At 50.3% G+C, this 19,319-nt stretch overlaps 2 protein-coding genes across 2 annotated transcripts in view; one reads left to right on the top strand and one right to left on the bottom strand.

The window, feature by feature from the left end:
- SLA (Src like adaptor) overlaps positions 1 to 4,051 on the bottom strand; it is a 29,111-nt gene extending 25,060 nt beyond the window's left edge. Inside the window, exon 1 of the mRNA XM_019651271.1 lies at positions 3,778 to 4,051. Coding sequence (XP_019506816.1) covers positions 3,778 to 3,952 — 175 coding nt within the window. The 5' untranslated portion in view covers positions 3,953 to 4,051. The remainder of the gene's footprint in view (positions 1 to 3,777) is intronic.
- The window catches only part of TG (thyroglobulin), a 256,235-nt gene that overhangs the window by 176,838 nt on the left and 60,078 nt on the right, over positions 1 to 19,319 (top strand). The gene's annotated exons all lie outside the window — the stretch shown is intronic.

Genomic DNA, 19,319 nt, shown 5'->3' with positions numbered 1-19,319 from the left:
TGGTGAGAATTAAGACGTGATGTGTGTAAAGCACTTGGAATCGTGTCTGGCACACTATAGGCACCAAGCAACTCTACCCATCCCTGTTTTACAGACGAGAACAGGGAGACACCCAAGGGACAAACTGAGGTCTCTCCTCTCTCATGTGTTAGTATAGGAGCAGGACTACAAGCTAGGTCTGTGGTCTGCAAGCTTCAGGGGTCTGAAGATACCCCAGAGGGCTTATAAGAAATTAGGTGTGCTGCTCTGGCCCGCCATCCCTGCATTTTGATTGGCAGCTCTGGGGTGGGGCCCAGGAATCTGCATTTTGAGGGCTTCTCAGGGGATCTGAGAACCACTCACTGAGAAGTACCATGGCAGGTCTGAGACTTCCTGCCCCCTCCTTCCTCTCCAGAGCTCCACCCACCCCTTTTTTCCACCAGGGCAGCGCCCTTGATGCTATGTAAATGCCCTGCTTAGCATTGTTTCCATCCTTGTGCAGAAAGGGGTCTGAACTGCGCCTGGGTTTGCATTTCCACCCCTGTCGGTGAGTTCTCACTTTAGGTCAGGGCGATAAGAAGGGAAGAAATGAACAGGGGGGAAAGATCACAGCAGCGTGACTGAATTCTCTTTTTAAGGTGGGAATGTGCTGTTCCACGGCTACCCAGGCCTCGTTCACATCTGTGCCGCCCGTGTCTGGCACAGAGCTGGAGTCTGCAATACGTATAAGGACAATGAGCTATTGGGTTGTCGGAAAAGTCATGACGCATATTTTCCTATGTTTTTCATTGCAAAAATGCGTCCTGACTTTTCCGACAACCCAATATTTCAGGCGTGTCAAAAAGAAGTCATGGGGTCCCCAATTCTTCCACTTGAAAACTTTTTAAAGGAATGGCCATTTAGACATAGCCTCGTGCAATCGGATAACCCTAAATGGAGTTCCAAAAGCAGTGATTCCCACCCACATTTATCAGGTAGCTCCTCTGCGCTGTGCGATGGCTGAGAAGGGGGGGTTGGTTTCCATCCGAGAACTGAGTCCCCCCTCGTGGGAGGCTAAGTGACTTACCTAAGATCACACAGCTTCCAGGGACAATATCAGAAACTCGACAAGGTCATTAACACTGAGACCTGCTCTGTTTCCTTAAGTCCTGCTACCGCTGTGGGTTTTGTGGGACTAGTCTCTGGGAACTAGACGAGTCAAGAATGTTCTGAAAAGCTTAGTTAGGGAGAACACAGAGTGGCGAATTCATAGTCGAAGGCATTCACAGTCCTGGTTGGGGGAAAAGCGAGCTCCTGAAAGCTCAGAAAACTTGTTTGTCTGTTGTAGATGTCCACAGGTTGGTCTCCTGCTGATCCCCGTGCAGGTTGGTCTCCTGCTGATCCCCATGCAGGGCCTGTGGCCTTTGGGGCTTAACTCTCCACCACTCAGGCTAACGTCAGAGGAAACTCTGATTGCATGATGGCCTGAAGCCATCAGTCTGTCCCCTGCTGCACCTCCAGGCATCTGGGACTAACCAAATGAGTAGGCCTGCGTGTTAGCTGAGTAGATGCTTGTTCCATGAAACCCCAAGCCCCTAGCTTAGTGTGGTAAAGAATAATTAATGCACCAGCTGCACCACCTTCTCCCTTATTCTAGTAGGTGTCACAGAAAAGAGGAAATCGTTAGGACTGATCACAAGGGAAGCTTGTCAGGGGTGGGGGATGGAAAAGCCACCCGCCGGCGCTTGATGTGGTTGCCTGGATCACAAACTGGGTACGACCTGGGGAATTCTCTAACCAGGGGGCGGCGGGGTGGGGAGACCCCTCTACCTCCTTTTCCGAGGTGACCCCCCCACCCACACAGTGGAAAAAGAGAAACTTATTTCATGACGATTTGCATTAAAAAAAATAAAGGCAAATGAGCAAGTCCTTGGAGGCCCATGTTTTCATGGGGTTTGCTCAAGCATGCCACCCTCTTTGCCCCAGTGTGAGAGGTGACAATACAAGATGGATTCGGTGGGCGGGGGCCTCCTAGGCCGGCCTGGGCTCTCGATATTACAGTGTCAGTTTTCTAGAAGTGGCCATGACTCGGGGAGAAAGCTATGATGTGAGCCGGTTTGGAGAAGGTGGGAGATGGGGCCCCAGCGGTAGCAGGCACGGAAGAACTGCACAGCTGCATACAGCCCTGCACTTTGCATGGGAGGCGAGAGGCTCTCGATTCCCAGGGCCCCCTGTGCACACACTCTGCCTCACTTCATCACAAGTTTCCATCTCCTTTGTCCCAGGGACCGTTCTCTTTTTCCCCTCTTCGGTTTGGGGAGGACAGTGACTGGGCTAGGAAGGAGAGCCACTAAACGTGCCCTGCATCTGACTTGAGTGGGGACAGAGCAGCAGGGGCTCTGCACGCTCCCTCGAGGGCCTCTGAAGGGCCACGGGATCCTGCATAACCTGGGTGTCTCCATTTTGGCAGAAGAGAGAAGGCTGCCTTTTGAAGGGGCCCGAGGAGTCGTGGAATAAGAGGTAGAGGGAGGCCGGGCAGCAGCTCGACTGTCCGCTCTCGTGTTGAGCTGTGGCTCGCCAGACATTGTAGAGGACGTCGGACCTGTGAACTTTGCCCAGTACAGTGATGCAAGGGAGGACGGGGAGTCAGGTGTGGTCACCTGTCAAGAGAGGGAAGCCAGGCCCCGAGAGCTGTGATGTCAGCGGGGAGGCAGAAGGGTCCCAAGCTCGCCCTTGACTCCTCCTGAGGACACGCCTGACCATACCCTTCCCAGCTCTCCACAGGAACCGCACGGTGTGTTAGACGCCAGGAAATAAAGGCCGGGGTGTCAGGAGCCACAGGCACCGCTGAACCCGAGAGCGGCGGGTTTTACGGTCAGGCTTTGCTTGCTGCCAGCTGGTGTCCTCTTCCGGCTCTCTGCCCAGCCCCTGAAGGACTGTAGCTTTGGGCGCCTGGCTCAACCTGACATCACTGGGAAAAGCTGACTCTGGCCATCAGTGATTAACCTGTGATGTTGTGACCTCCCCCTAGAACAGAACAGCGGTTCTCCACCTGTGGGTCGCGACCCCTTTGGGGGTCGAACGACCCTTTCACAGGGGTCGCCTAAGACCATCAGAAAACAAAAAGATACTTACATGACGATTCATAACAGTAGCAAGATTACAGTTATAGAGTAGCAACGAAAATAATTTTATGGTTGGGGGTCACCACCACATGAGGAACTGTATTAAGGGGTCGCGGCGTCAGGAAGGTTGAGAACCGCTGCCCTAGAACGACTGGCCTCTGTGACCCTACCAATGGAACCCAAGAGTTCCATCATTTTCAGGAGGGTTTCTTAGAGCTGGCATCTAACTTTGTCAAGTTACACCGAAAAAGCACTAGCAGAGCTTCGATAATGCGTGTTATATACCCCAATATTATTATGCCCGTGATAGCATGGTCGCCTGGGCTGGCAGGGGATGATACGCAAGAGCCTGGCCTGGGTTGGACAGAGGACTGTACAAAGAGCTCATGAGACAAATTTAGATTCCTTTGTGGGCCTCAGTTTTCCCCACCTATAAAATAAAGGGATTGAACCAGCCTTCTTGTAAGATCCATCACAAAAAGGCCACCAAATCAACATCCTTCCGGGGTGCCACCGCTCAATCTTTTTAAACATTTAATTATGAAACTGTTAACTACAAGCAAAGTGAAGGCGACAGGGCCCCTGTGGACCCATTACCCTGTTTGGACTACGACCAACTTCCCCCATCGTCCCATCTTTGTCCCGGACTCTCGTGGGATAGAGTTAAGCATCGCACCAAAGAAGTCAGACTTACCGTCTGGGCAGGGCACAGGCCTCTCTGGAGGCGCTGAGGTGGATCGTATGCTGTTTCCCATTTCTCTCTCTCCCCGGGCTGTCGGAGACGCTCGAAGCCTGTGGCACAGGGGTAGACAGAGAGTCAGCCACGCGCCCAGCCCTCTGGGTGGAGAGTGACCCAGTTTAGAGTACATCGTGCATCTTTTTTCAGGCAGCTCGCTTCTTGAAAGGCGGCTGTTTTTAGGTGACGGTGAGATTCACGAATGTTGATTACATTTGCACAGCGTGAGTTCTTTTATCAAGGGAATGACAGAGAAAAAAACCACAGAGAGGGAAGTTGCTAGCAAGTGCTGTTGGTGGTGAAAGTTTCCACTCCTTGCACCCTGGGTGGCAGAAAGGCACCCTGCAGTGTTTGTGTGGGAGGTGGAGAGTGTCACGTGGCAGCGGGGTCTCTCCGCCCCCTGAACCCTGGCCCTGGACACCAGTGCACCTGGGTTCAGGGCACTGCACTCGGGGGCTGCCTTACAAACCAAGGGGCCTCAGGAGGAGACTGTCTCTCTCAACTTTCTCTCTTCCATTTGAGTTTCTCAACCCACTCTAACAAATGGTGAGAGGAAAACGCATGACAAAATCATGTATTCGCTACATCCTCACAGGCTGCTCCTACACTTTCACATCTGCGGGCACATTTTGTAAAAATTTTTCAGTTGCAGTTGACATACACTATCTATTAGTTTCAGGTGTACAGCATAGGGATTAGACGCTTATATACTTGACGAAGTGATCCCCCTGATAAGTCCAGTGCCCAATCCGACGCCATATATACATGCAGTTATTACAATACTACTGACTCGATTCCCTATGCTGTACTTTACACCCCATGACTATTTTGTCACTGCCAATTTGTACTTCTTAATCCCTTAATGTTTTTCACCCACCCTCTCAACCCCTTCCCACCTGGCAAACATCAGTTTGTTCTCTGCATCTATGATGAGCCTATTTCGGTTTGTTTCTTCGTTTATTTTGTTCCTTAGATCCGACATGTAGGTGAGATCATATGGAATTTGTCTTTCTCAGTCTGACTTATTTCACTTAGCATCATGTCCTCAGGGCCATCCTTGTTGTCACAAATGGCAAGAGTTCCTTCCTTTTTATGGCTGAGGAATATTCCGTTGTATAGATTTGATGGCACACTTTTGATTATTGTAAAGTCCCTGCATCCTAACCCCATTTTGCAGTCAAGAAACTGAGTCTCAGAGGGGGTGGGACACTTATCTAAGGTCACACAGCGTGTGACTGTAGAGCTGGGATTTGAACTGCGGATGCTAGGTCTCTGGTTTGTTCCGTAATGATTCAGATTCTGGCTCTGCCCGTATAAGCTAGGTGACCTTGGGCAAGTTATTGACCTTCTCCTGCGTGTTTTGGGGAATCATAATAAAACAACACTTGGTTGTGGCTATAAAACTAACAGATAAATCATGTGAAGCCCTTAAGAACATGGCCCAGCAGAAAACCCATGTTAGTTATTGCCATTTACACGGTATTTTCTGATTGTTCCTAATGATACGCATTGAAATTCTGGGCCCTCGTTTTAGAAAGGGACTTAGATGCTTGCAGAATAAAAGTGTCCCCCTCAGGATGCCTGAGGCCCGAGGAGGACCAGCTGAACACTCTAGCTCCACCCCGTTCTTTGCCTGTAGTTAAGGATCAAGGCCTTAGGGGTGTGAAAGGGTCCAAAAGTCAGCCATCCAACCCCACCCTAGCCTTCAGTCCTTCCTCTGAGCTCAGTACCTTCAGAGCAAGGCCTTTCACAGTTCAAGGCAGGTCTGCACCACCTCCTAATGCTGGGAAGAGATGGGGGTGAGGAGGAAGTGGGATACCTCATAGATCAGGAAACAAGGAAAACCAAAATGAATGGTTTTTGAAAGTTAATATATTTTAAATATTTACATGAACCGTTTATCACTTATAACCCAAACTAATATAATATAATATAATTGTGCTGCTCCCAAGATAATTACAAGACTTGCAAAAACTATGAATTCATAATGCACCATAAAAGGTGTGGCTGAGACGGGCCTCATGTTAAAAGTTAAGAATCTCTTCTTATTCTGATGTTGTTGGTCTTCGTGCCAGGAAACAACAGGGTGTGTGTGTGTGTGGGGGGGGTGCTGGGGGCAGGGAAAGGGGTGGTGTAAGGGTAAGTCCCTAAAAATTCAAGGCTCGGGCCCTTCTTTCTCCGTCTTGCCTACCCTGCCCCAGATACAATGAAGGGGGGCGCCTCTGACCTTGGCAGGGTCCTTCCTGCAGGCCAGGCAGGTTTGAACAGCATCACCTGGACCCAGGGGCAGGGACCAGTGCTTTTTGTCTTGGGACCCTACCCTGGTGTATGCTGTGAAGAAAACATGCTCCTTCAAAAGTGCTTGAAAAACCATGCCTGGCCGAATGACCAGAAGCCTTATTGCCTGCAGTTCAGCAGACGTTTCCCTAGAGTCTCCAGTACTGGGCCCTGCGCTGCACCTGGAGATAGGCAGGCCCACGTGATCCCACCCACCTGACAGGGAATGCGTGCACCCCACCAGAGACGCGTCCAGGGAAGGAGCTGGCGGCTGGCCCGTGTGTGCACAGAAGTCCCGTGGAGGCCTCCCTCTGCCACCTCGGTCCTGCTCCCAGTGCCTCCCTGGAGCCTACCAGGCAGCCCCATCCCTCAGCCTCCCTGTCTGTCATCACCAAGGCCCTCGGGCTCCTGGAGAAAGCGCTCAGGACAGGCTGAGGAGAGGCCCTGGAAGGTGTCCCATGCGGAGATCACGCCTAACCCTGTGTGCTGGCCTTCTCCCGTCTCTCACTCTCTCAAGTGTTCCCTCACCGCAGCACACTGCACTGTCACCCCACTCTCCTGCCAATGCCATTCTGTTTCCTGAGGCCTGACACTCGGTGCCAAACACCAGGGGTTGTGCCTTTAACCTGCCCCCAGAGCGCCCACCCCTCCAGACATCCCAGGCGCCCCTCCCCTGCAACCTGTCTTTGCTTCCCTCCCTCTCCATCCCTTCCTCTGAGTCACTTCCAGGCAGCAGCCTCTGGCTGCCATGTCTGTCTCTTTCCTTCCTTTTCATCACAACTCCAGACAGCTCCTCAGGAAAAACCTGTGTTATCTATCAGAGTGAATTCTAAGGCCCCCTTCTCCCCAACAACTTCGAAATTCTTCTCAAGCATCCGTGTGCTATTTTGGGGGAGATGCATGGAATCCAGTACAGCAAAAAAAAAAAAAAAGACTTGAAATTCGCGTTTTTTTCAGGTGGGACAACTGAGCACCATCCAAGACAAGAAACATACCCAGAGTCTCGAGAGGAGCAAGGCGGAGTGGGTCCTAGGCGTGTGGGTTCTTCGGCTCTGACACACGCGCTCCCCCTGTCTCTGCCTGGCAGGTTGGTGTGCAGGTGCCGAGAGCAGGGGCTGGGGCTGGGCTCCAAGCCCATCACATCCTGGACTGCTCAGAAAAAAAAACCCATCAGGGCTCAACAGCCCCTGAGTAGTCTGCTCACCGGCTTCCTATAGTCTCCAGGAAGGAGTTAACTTATCCGAAAGAGGCTTTTATTTGAGAAGAGTGAAAAATGCCCCAGAGAACGCGAGCTGGAAATCTCCCTAGCGAAATGGCTGAACAATTTGATTTAATCTGTGACAGTTTTATGCAGCGGCTGGAGGTGGGAGAGGGGGTATGAGACATAATTTCTTCTAGGAACAATAAGGGCAAAAGAGAAATGAGTTAATTAACTTTGGCGCTAAAAAGTCTTGATTTTTTTTCTCCCTTTTCTTTGTGACGTCAAAGGATCGGGCTGGTATTGGCCTTGTATCCCCGCCCCCAGTCCTCCCCAGTTGTTGGACCCATGGTTTCTTCTTTGGGCCTCAGTTTACTCTCCTGAAAAATGAGATGAGCTGAAAAGATGATCTCTGAAGAGAGAGCCACTTAACGCCTTTTCATTCCTGCTATCAAGACTCAATGGCTTTTTGGAAAATTATTATTAGTAAGAGAAAAGAGCCATCCGCTTTCTGATGCAGTCCCGTCAGACAGAAGGCAAACCTCGTCTTTGTGTTCTTCAGGGTGAGGGCGGTGGCAGGCTGTGGGTGCTCTGTGCCCACCCCCTGGTGGGCGATTAGCAGACACCATTGCGTGTTATCTCCCAGCACCGCTGGAGACAGAGGTTTCTCTTTCACCTGCTCAGGGTGGAGGTGGACCGGTTAGCTTCCTGGCCCATGCTCCCAAACCTGGAAACCCACCAAGCAGGGACGAAGGGTCGGGGAAGGGGAACCTACCTCTCCTGACTTCGGAACCCACGTCCTTCCCCCAGGCCCACAATGCGCTCTCTCCGCAGGGAGGAAGAAAGATCACCCAGGAACCCTGGTCAGTGAGTGGGTGGCCACCATTTGAGCAGACACATGTCACAGAAAGGTCACACGCCTGCAGGGAGCTGCCGTCAGGAATGTGGGATGTGCCTTGACCAGCTAGGTTTCTGTTGGACCAGATCAGGGATCCTTTCATCATGCGCTCTGCGTGAGCTTGTAAACACAGGGTCAGGCTTCTCCGAGCCTTCCATTCCCTGGCAGCATCTCGGGACAGCTCTGTGTGCCTGATCCACTCTGCGCGTCTAAAAGCCAGGCCTTGCTGTTGGAACGGAAGGTACCCTGAACCCCTTTGTAGTATGCAAAGGGGGAGAGAGCTTGGGGGCCCCAACCATGGGAAGGCAGATCTGGACTCTGCAGTAAAACTAGGAGCTGGTGGAAAACCTTGGCGACGGTGGGGATGTGAAAACCTACGTAGGGACATAATCTTCCCTGTGGTCTTAGGATTTCTTCCACAAAGTGTGACAGCTCTGAGGCCCTTCACATGGCCTGCTTCTAATGTGTGTGAGCATGATGCCGCAAGTGGGGGACCACACATCCACCGTATCAGAACCCCAACAGCAGCAGTAACTACCAGAATCACCTCCCCCCCCCCCATCACGGTTAATCAGCCCTTCCTCTGTGCCGGGCACTGGGCTAAGCGCTTCACCCTGGCTTGCTCACAACAGCTCCCCTTTGTAGGTGAGATACATTAGGTCACTTGTCCAAGGTTATTGGGGTTCAACCCGGGTCTGCCTGACTCCAACACCTATGCTCCCAGCCTCCCTGAAATGCTGTCCTGCTTTCCGGCCCTCCGGCCTAGTCTAAGAATGCAACAGAAAAGTGACTTTTAAAAATCATCAAAGCAAACTTCGGGACTGTAAACGATTGGGTAAAACTGTAGTACAAGGGACACAAAGGTCCCGAGGGGTCTCTTGGATGTCAGGTGGCAACGCTTGGAAGCCCAGGTGGGGGCATCCTGCTGCGGGGAGGAGAGGAGATAGCAGAGAGAGGCCAGTGAAGGCCTGCTAGGTTTCAGCTGTCACGGTCACTCTTAGGTGGCCTGGTGTAGTCAAAAGGGCAGGAATGAATCATATGGGATGTTTCTGAGCCTTTCATAGCGTTATTTTAAAGAACTGTGAATGCTCTGAGGGGAAAACAGAAAAACCATCCTGATTTTATAAAACTTGAACATGTACATGCACAAATGTAGGAAACTATTAAAGGAAATTATTTCTGAGGTGTCTCCAAGGGCTTTCTCTCTGGGTAGTGATTTTATAGGTGAGTTTATCGATTTCTTCTTTACATCTTTCTAAAATCTCCAGGTTTTCTCCCACATGCATGGATTGCTTTTACAATCAGAAGCAGAACTTGGAACAAATACTGGAGCTTTGAAAGGGGGTTTTCAAAGCAGGCAAGCCTGAGTTCAGGTTTATTCGCCGGCTGTGTGTCCTGTGACAAGTTACTACGCTTCTCTGAGCCTCCATTTTCAAATCCATACATTTGAGATACAAATACACGCCCGGCGGGGTTATTCTGAGGATTAAATTACAGATGATATAAAAAACGGAGAAAAGATTAGTGAGATAGGCTAGCAAACACTTTACCAAAGCTGGATTCCTTGGGGGGTTGGATGGCCAGCTTACTCACTGTGCAAGTTGCGTAGGTCCTTCCTCTGCTTGGGCCTCAGGGTCCTCAGATATGTGGGGAAAGGTTGGGCCGGACGATGGCTATGAGCCTTTGGACTCAGCTATTCCTGTGCCGTGACTGATACCTGATCCCCGCCCAGTTGACTTGGGACTTGCCCAGTGCTGCCTGTGGTCTGACACTGCACTCAGGGCACAGTAAGAGCTGGGATGGGGGCTTAGCATTGGTTGGTTTCCATGCCAAGGATCTCGCAGCATTTCCGGGGCACCCCACCACATCCTGACCTCGCTCGACAGGTGCGTCTGTGACCCACATTGTCCCCTGCTCTCCTCTTGGGGCAGGTGCAGCCGCAGGCCTGCCCCCCACCCCGCAACCCCACCTTGTTCTTTTTTCCCTGGGGTACAGCTATGGCCCCCGGGGCACGACCAGGGCAAGACGGATGGCGCGCAGGCAGCCAGCTCTGAAAGGTACACCGCCGCACCCGCCTTCTCCTCCGGCCTGACTCAAAGTCAGAGGCTCTAACTAAGGGCCACGTGGAGGGGACCTGGGGATCCTGTCATCCAGGAGATTTCAAACCTCCTGCTGGTTTGAAAGCTGTTTTAAGGAAGTTTCCCCAGAAGCTCAATACATAAAATAGAAACAAGCAAGGCCCTGGTTGGGGTTGGGGGGGTGTCAACACTCTTGCCTTGCTATGCCGCCTGAAACAATGCCCCAGTCCTAGATATCATAAATCACCAACTGAAAAATAGCAATTCAATGCCCTCGTAGTACAAAGAAAAGGCTCAGAGAGGGCAAGCAACCTGCTCAAGGTCACTCAGTAAGTTTGGACAAGCGCTCTGTAGGTGTGTCCATCACGAGAGAGCCATTGCCCATTGGTCAGCTTGGCTGTGGGGCCTGACCCGTGTGTCCGCGAGCCTGTGTCCTGACTGACATCTTCTACCTGTGGCTTCCCAGAGGAGATCTCACATATACCTTCAGGCTGACAGGGAGACTCGGCTTTGATGGAAGCACCCTCTAAAACATTTTATGGTCTTTTTAGGATATCATAGGAACAAGCCAGATTTGGGGCCAGCTGGTGCTGGGGTACATTTCAGTTTCGCCCCTTATTAAGTCACTAAACTTCTTTGCATTGTTTTTTTGTTTGTTTTTATTTTAAAAATGGACATCCAGTATCTGCCTTGCTGGGTTTTCCCAAGTGAGGATTAGACAGCAGGTGTCACAGGATGAGCACAGAAGGGGGCTTCCCTCCCATGGCCCATGGCTGTGGCTTCTCCCCGTGCTGACAGTAAACGTGCCCCAGACCTGGCAAGAGTTCTGTGAAATGCTGTCTGCCTTTACTATCTCGTTGAAATCAGAAGTAAAAATCTCCCCATTTCTTTCTTTCCTAGATCAACTTTTCACACACCCTCAATTATTCCCCCAATACACAGAGGGCTGGTGGGATATGGTGCCACCTGCCTAAGTCTGTTGGACCCTGAACACATTTTTTGCCCAAACCCCTGCTGTAAATGGGGTTGGGCCCCCGGCCAGGCGCTGCACTCCTATTTCATCCAGAGCTGACTGACTATCCTCGTGAACACTGACAATGAAAAAACAGCAGTGAAGACACCTATGTTGATATTAGACTACACAGATGCGCCATTACACAGAATGAGAAAACAGTGAATTCGAAGTCAGCTTTTTCTTTTCATCTGAAACGTGGATCTTTGGCAATGCAGGTTTCCTTAGAAGGAGATGGATGGAGCATTGCATGGAGACGCTAAGGGCTGTCTGGGCACCTGGGCCCAGGGATTGTCAAGTTAGTGATTTCTTTATTACATCACATTTCCCAGCAAGACTCACTTTTGCTTTTTATTTACATCCATGAATCACCAGTGTAGCTCATAAGGTTATGGAGCAAGACCGAAATCAGTGCTTTGCCTAATAACTGTATTTGCATACACTGACCCTCGTGCTGGGGAATGGTCCTCACCCCTCACTGTGAGTTACTTGTCATAACACACAGATGCCAGGGGTGAGGACAGCTGGGCTACTCTTTATTCAGCCCACCGGCCCCTCCTTCCCTCCTCAGAAGGCCGCCTGCTTTGCCTCGAAGTAGATTGTGATGTTAACAAGCATTGTGCCATCCCCTGATGAGTGACTAAGGGCTTGTGAAGACAGATAGGCTCAGTTTTACTCCCGGCTAGAATGTGGTAGGTGCTCCATAAAGAAATGAAAAGCAGTAGAGGAAAACTGCAGAATCAGTGTGCCTAGCAGAGATGCATCGCCAGCTATCATTATGCATTTTGAATAACAGGAAACCAAGCCCCGAACATTTACATAACTTGTCCGGGGTCACCCAGCTGGTCGGAGGCAGAAGCAGGATTTGAATCCAGGCGTCTGTTTCCAGAGCCCGGCCGGCCCTTAACTACTGTGCTCTCAGGCATAGGAATTGGACAGAGAATCGTGTAAAGCTGACTGTGTCTTTTAGTATGACAAGCTCATGGTGCTGCTTTTGTGAGTGCTGGAGGGTCATGTACATAACAGGTGTTCAGTGGATGGACCGATCGGTGTATTGATACAGTAGTAAATGGGGAATTGGTTCCTGACAGTCCAGGTGATCGGCTTTGTATTCAGAGGACGTGAGTTTTAAGCTGACTGTCCATGTGACTTGGAGGGTGTGGGATGGCAGGGGAGGGGTGTGATGGCACATCTGTAAATTGGGAAGGAGCATGGCTACTTCTCACATCCCGGGGTTAATGTGAGAATGAAATTGAGCAGGCTTCACTTCCTGAGCTGGTTCCCCTCTGCTCTCTGTGCCGGGTCTGTTTGCTCCCTTGTGGCACACAGCACACTGTATTTGTTTCTTTCTTTAAATGTTTACAAACCCCAGGTTGTAGACTTCCTGAGAACACAGCTCATGCTATTATATTCCTCAATGGAAAATCACGACCTAGGAGGCACCTGGCACATAGTAAATGCTCACTTAATTCGGTTGAGTGGCAGAACATATTGTGTATAAAGTGCCTGGCATGGTGTTTACACTTTCAGGGCCAGCCTGACCCTCTCAGGGTGGCCATTTTCCCCTAATGACAATAAGGAGGACAATCCCCACTTTCTCCTGAAGCCCTTGGAGTTTCCCCAGCTTCTCCCACCTCGGTCAAAACCCCAAGTCCTCCCGCCATGGTCCTAGTTGCCCGGAGGGTGCCAAGGAGGGAAGTGTGACTTTGCAAAGCTGTCTGACAACAAAAGTGAGCCACCAAGCCTTTGAGGCCCCACAGTCTCTATCTGTAGCTCAAGTTCTCGTAATGAAATAAGCCCCCTCCCCTGGTGGTTCTCAGATGGGAGGAAGTGGTTTAGACCCGATGTTCTTACTTCCTTTGGAACTCTTGGGGAGGAGAGGGAGGGAGGAAACCTGTCACATGCTGTGACCTCGATGCATATTTATTAAGGGAAGGGAGAGATGGATGGAGGGATGGATGGGCAGATGGATGGATGGATGGAGGGATGGACTAAAATAGTAACAGGGCCCTCAGGTTGCTGACAAGAACCAAATGGTCTAGCCTGACATGCTGGAAATCCTTAATGAGAATTTTAAGCTCCTCAGAGCTGGGGGACATACATTCTTGCTGAATGTGAAATGAATAATTAAAAACCAACAGCATCTATGAATGCAGGAAGCTGGCTGGGGTTTACCAGAATGAATAATTTCTAAGTCTTTAAGAAGCACGCTCCCCTTGAAAATATATTACCAGCTCTGGAAACTCAGAGTGGGGACATTTTTTTTCTTCTGCATTAGGAAAATGATTTCAGTTTGCTGCAATGCAAACCTAACCCATGTCTGCTTCATTTTCTATATCAGGTGGAGGAACAAGTAGACATAAGCACTTAGAAAAATTAAGAAGGAGTGTTCAGATCATCAGCTAAGTTGTTTGGTCCATTTAACCCTACCTGTTGCCGTCCTCTGCCTAGAGATACCCAAGTAACTTGAGGTACTTTAATGGTCTGGGTTAGGGATGATGTTAATAGCAGCTATTTAGTATTTAACATCTCCTTCATGTTGTTTGCAATTTAATTTTCTTACAAACACACAAGGAAGCAGGTCTTCTTTTTTTAAGAGGAGGAAACTAGCACTCAAAGAGGCAGAGTGACTGGCCCAGAGTCACACAGCTCTCTGGCGGCCGACCCGGAATGCCGGCCCAGGTGTCACCGATTAAGTCACTGTCTTGCTACCCTGATTCTAGATCAGTGTGAGATGCAGGAGTCTAAAGAGATTTCAGTCTGTCTACTTCATAGGTTTTTTTATGTTATTATTAGTAGTCCACTTTTCAGAACATATTAAGTACTCTTGAATAGCGTTCTCCTAACCGGAGCACATTGATTGCAAAAGATTTTGCCAGAACTTTGATCTGAGCTCACCTCCCCCATTTTCAAAGCACCACAGCCAGGATTACATAGACTCGAGGCTCAACATCTCGTAGCAAATCACAGAATGGCAATTTGCAGAACGCGGGGTGTATGTCTCCCACAATGAAGACACACTTTTGTCCTTCGCACACTTGCTCTCACTGTGGCTCTCCCCACCTGCACCTCAGCCCTTAGAGCTTTCCACTGCTGTGTGACTTGGATGAATTGCCTAACCTCTCTGAGCCTCATGATCTTATTTGTCAACAGAAGCAAATAATAATTGGAACCTTGCAGAATTGTTCTGAGGATTACAGGGAAATACCTTTTCATATGATGCCCCTACCCGGGCACTTGGCATGGCTGACGCCATCCCTTCCAACCTGTATGCACAGCCCCAATTCAGGACATACTGAGGCCCAAGCCCCCAGTCATTTCCCTGACACCAGGCTCTCTGGACACCTAGGAACATAAAAGAATGTGGCATGTGCCTCATCTCCTCTAGAATTCTAGTTCTCGGAAATTTCTACTAATCCTACCCCTGCCCGATACACACACCACCTACTTTGATTTTTATTACTTATATTGTTGGCATTTTCCCAAAGAAGACCCACACAGCCAAACTCCTAGAAGCACTGCTGTGATGGGCCAGCCTCTCTGGGCTCCATGCACCGTCAGGTGTCATGACTCCATGCTGAGAGCATGAACTGAGCACCTCCTACGTGTCTGGAACTGGTCTGGGCACTTTGCATATGTTCACTCATACAATCTGCCCAATCCCTGTGAGAACTGGGTCCCAGTATCCCTACTTTACGGAGGAGAAAATGAAGGCCTACAGAGGTTTCAATGACTCACCCAAGGTCACTCTGCTAGACAGCCTGAGAGCAAGCAGCAGTTGTCCTTAACAAGAAGCCTGCGATGTGCCACACTGTACTGTGGCTGCAAAGTGTCCTCTGGCAGGGAAGTGCCCGGCCCCAGCTCCCCAGCGCTCTTTGCTGTATAATTATGCACCAGACATTCACTGAGCAGTTGCAGCGTGCTGGGCCCTGTGTTAGATGCTGGATTCTCTGGAGACACTGCCCTGCCTGTCTTCACAGATAGTGTCTCTGCCTCCAGAAAGTCACCGCCTGCCAGCTCTGTGTCTGACGGGTGCTGTTGTCTCTCCCCACCCAGCCCCTGCCTTGTCCCCCAAGATACCTTCAAAGGCTGGACATGGTCTCCCCTGGGAGTAGCTGAGGAGAGGCTGCCAGGAGCACCATCACGGCCTCTCTATCAGCTGCTGCTGCTTCTGCAGAGTGAGCAGGCGGCTGGGCCTCCGGCGGGTGTAGACAAGCCCATGCTATCGAGAAGAGCAGCAGTTGCTAAACCAGCCGCACACTTCCTCTGCTAGAAGCGAGGGAGGCACAGGCCTCGCACAGGGGCTGGTTCCTGTTTTCAGTAGCCACTCTGAGCAGGCTTCTCACTGTAAGGACAGGGAAGACAGCGGCATTATTCTTTTTTTTTTTTTTTTTTTTTTTTTTGCAACGTGCATGGGAATATAAGCAGTTTGGTTTGAAACGTCCAGGCCGCACTGAGGCTTTCAGAGTCTGGGACCTTTGTCTCTAATTAAAAGGCAGGGGAGTCTGTGGGGCTGCTCCCATGGTCCCTGGAGCTTACTGGGTCCAAGGAGGCTGTGGCTCAGAGCTGCGAGCACCCCTTTTCTTAGTTTTCCAATTATGACTGCTTCCTCATATCACTGCCAAATAAACCCCACTGCAGAGCTCCTGGCCCCGGCTCAGCCGCAGACTAGGTTTTAATGGGCAGACGCTTAAATAGTGGGTCTCAAAGCCCCTCTATAGAAAGCAGCTGCCCACCAGCCTTCCTGGGAGTCATGGTGCCCCTTGGCTGTGCTACAACCATAAGAAACTAGAGAGGTTTTGAAAAATAAGTTGTAGGTTAAAGTGGACTAAGAAAATATGGCAGCTGGATGCAATGCATAATGTTTGACTGGATCCTGGATCAAGGGACAAGGACTAGGGAGAACATTATTGGGGTGATGGGAGTGGTATTCAAATATATGAACTGCATATTGGATGCTATGGCATCCATGTTCATTTTCTTGGGTAGGACAATGACGTCCTTATTGTGGGAGAATGTGCTAGGTCTTAGGAGATCCACGCTGATGGATTTGGTGGTCAGGTGTCATAATGTCTACAACCTTTAAATGGTTCATTAAAATGAAAAGAGATATATGAAATATAAATAAACAGAGAAACAGAGAAAGAGAGAAAATGAGACAGACAGGAAGCAAAGGCAGCAACATGTTGATATTTGGTGAATTTAGCTGAAGGGCATATGTGCATTGTAATATTTCAACTTTCTGATGGGTTGAAAATTAAAAGAAACAAACATTAATACTATGTAGCTCCCTATTCATCGCCTGTGGCGCTCAAGCAGGAACGCCCAGGCACCTGGGGCCTAGGGCTTGTTGGAGGCAGAGGTAGAAGCTGTTGGAATGTCGAGTTCAGGCAAGCTGTGTGGGAATTGCCTGCTTGGGCTAGGGATGCCGGGTGACCACGCTGGGGCTGCTTCTGAGAGGCCTGGCTGACCCCCCACCTCACAGAGATGACAGAGCAGGGCTTGCCCAGACTCATGCAGCTGGCATTGGAGCAGAGCGCAGGCCAGTCTCTAGGACTGGGGCTACATAGCCCCAACCCGTCAGGGCTGACTCGGCCCCCCGGGGACAGTCATTTAGAAACCTCGCTTGCTGTAGTTATTGAAGACAAATGAAAAACATCAGGGCCGCTTCTAAATTTAAGAGGTACTCTGTACTAGATAGATGCTTCCTTAGACAACTTGTGAAAATAACCGCCATGCGCAGGGCACCCTGGGAAGGTACAGAGGAAATATTACAAAAGACCGAGTGGCCAGTTTGCCTTGATGGGGGAGGGCAGATGGGCAGAAATTTGCAGAAGTGGAGTTTTCTCCCCAATATGCACACAGAGGAGTCAAGGAGGTTTGGACCAATAGTCAGAAGGCATGAGCTGTGTGGCAATGGCAACTTTTCAAAAAAGCATTTACTGGGAATCTACTAGGAGTTAGACTCTGAATTCATTCAATCACTGATTCAGTGAAACATCAGTGGGCTTCTTCCTGGTGCTGGGTCCAGCCGTGCACAGAACCCAACAAAACCCTGCCCTGATTGACCTTGCTTTCTCTGGGGGCGCCATGATATAAAGACGTAAATATGGCGGCCGTCCGTTATGGTGATGGCTGGGAGGAAATGAAATGGTTACTGTGATGAAGGGAGGGTCCTTCCCACAAGCGGTCAGTGGCAGGAGGCGTGGGCTCTCTAGGGAGGTGCCATTAGCGGAGACCTGCCAGAGGAGGTGGAGCCAGCCTGGGACAAGCCAGGGCGTGAGAGGCTAAGGAACTACGGGGTTCACACAGAGAGCTAGGGGACAGACACCGTGGGCCCTAAGAAAGCTTCAAGTCTGATGGAAGAGGCGGATGTCAGATAGGCAGGGACCAGAGAGGGGTGTTCATTGAAGGACACAATTCAACAGGAGAAGCTACTGCAGAAGGAAAAGCTCAGAAGTTGGAGCCCTAGGGGGCCAGGGTGGCGGCATCCACTTCGTCCATTTCTGTTGGGTAACTGGGTGACCAGCAGGAGCTGCTGCTCATTTCCCTTGTCCCTGATGTTTCATCATCTCCCTTTTCGGCTTTGGGGTAACTGCCAGGAAACAGAGTAAGTTCGAGAAAATGTTCCTAAAACTCATCTGTGATGCATGCAAGCCTGAGCTGTGTGTCCTGATCAGGGGGATGGTGCGGAGGTTGGAACCCACCCTTGGCAAGGGACACCCCCACCAAGGACTCAAGTATAAGTATGGAGTCAGCCCTGGCCCGGTGACGACGTGTCAGGAGGCCACGCTCTAAAGCTCACAAAGACACCCAGGTCCATCTGTGTAGAAAGCACCTGATTTCCGGAGGGCCTTCTGAGTTAATTAGCTATGAGGGCCCAGGCTGAGGCCACAGGCTGGTTAGCAAGATGCCCCCATGGGCTGAGGATTGCTCACTGAAGGTGTTGCAGCCTTCACCTTATTGACATGGAATGTTCTGCTATGTAAACAGCCAGCTTTGCACATTTAACATTGTCGGAGCCGCATGTTACATTCCCCAGTTGGGGTTTTTGGCAGTCTCCTAACCAAAGCAAATGAAGCCCCTTCCTCCAGGTGCAGGTCTCAGGGGGCTCCAGGTTCTAGGAGCTGGGAGGCAATGTTTAAGCCCCACAGTTTACAGCCTGGCCCAGTACTGCCAGAGTCCCAGTTCTATTCAAAGCATTCTTCCTTTTTTTCTACAGAAATGCTGGGAAGGTTAGACGATGAAAAAGCCAACCTTAAAAACTAGCGAACTCCCTCTTGATGGAGAGAATCAAATGTAAGTTAGTTCACCCAGGAGGGAAATTCAGAGAGCATGTGATGAGTGCCAGGCGTCACACTGGGTGGGTGCCATAAAACAGTCGATGGGATTCTTGTATCCAAAGGGGGGTTAAAGCGCGAGCCAGAAGTTCTCCGAGGGCCAAGTTTTCACCCCTTCTGTGGCTCGTTGATCCACTCGGTCTTGTAGTCAGTGAATACCTGTTGAGTACCTGCTGTCAGGTGCTGTGCCAGATGCTGAATTAGAGAAACAAACACATGATGGTGTAGAAGGCTGCTGAGGGAATTGGACAGGAAGGGGACTCCCCGCCTTGGAAGACAGCTTTGAAAGGAGCCCACAGGGACACCAGTGTGAAGAGCAAGAGAAAGCACCATCAGGTGAGGCAAGCGGCGGGTGCAAAAGCTCAGGGCTGACGGAGCTTAGCGTGTTCCAGGAGCAGGAAGAAGGGAAAGGGAGCTACCGTGTTTCCCCGACAATAAGACGGGGTCTTATATTAATTTTTGCTCCAACAATCTACATTTATTCATTTATTCATGCACACAAAAAAATCTACATTTATTCAAACAGTCATGTCTGGCTGACAATCGTAACTGGGGCTTATGTTTGCAGCAGGGGTTATTTTACGAGCATCCTGAAAAATCACGCTAGGGCTTATTTTTGGGGAAACATGGTAGTATTTGGGGGGCTAGCAAAGGAACTTGGCTGTTGCTTATGGGACCTATTTATTCTTCCCAATTA

The sequence above is a fragment of the Hipposideros armiger genome, unplaced genomic scaffold, assembly GCF_001890085.2.
Source record: "Hipposideros armiger isolate ML-2016 unplaced genomic scaffold, ASM189008v1 scaffold_157, whole genome shotgun sequence".
Classification (NCBI taxonomy): domain Eukaryota; kingdom Metazoa; phylum Chordata; class Mammalia; order Chiroptera; family Hipposideridae; genus Hipposideros; species Hipposideros armiger.
Note: the sequence above shows the minus strand (reverse complement) of the source record. Positions and strands in the feature narration are given on the sequence as shown.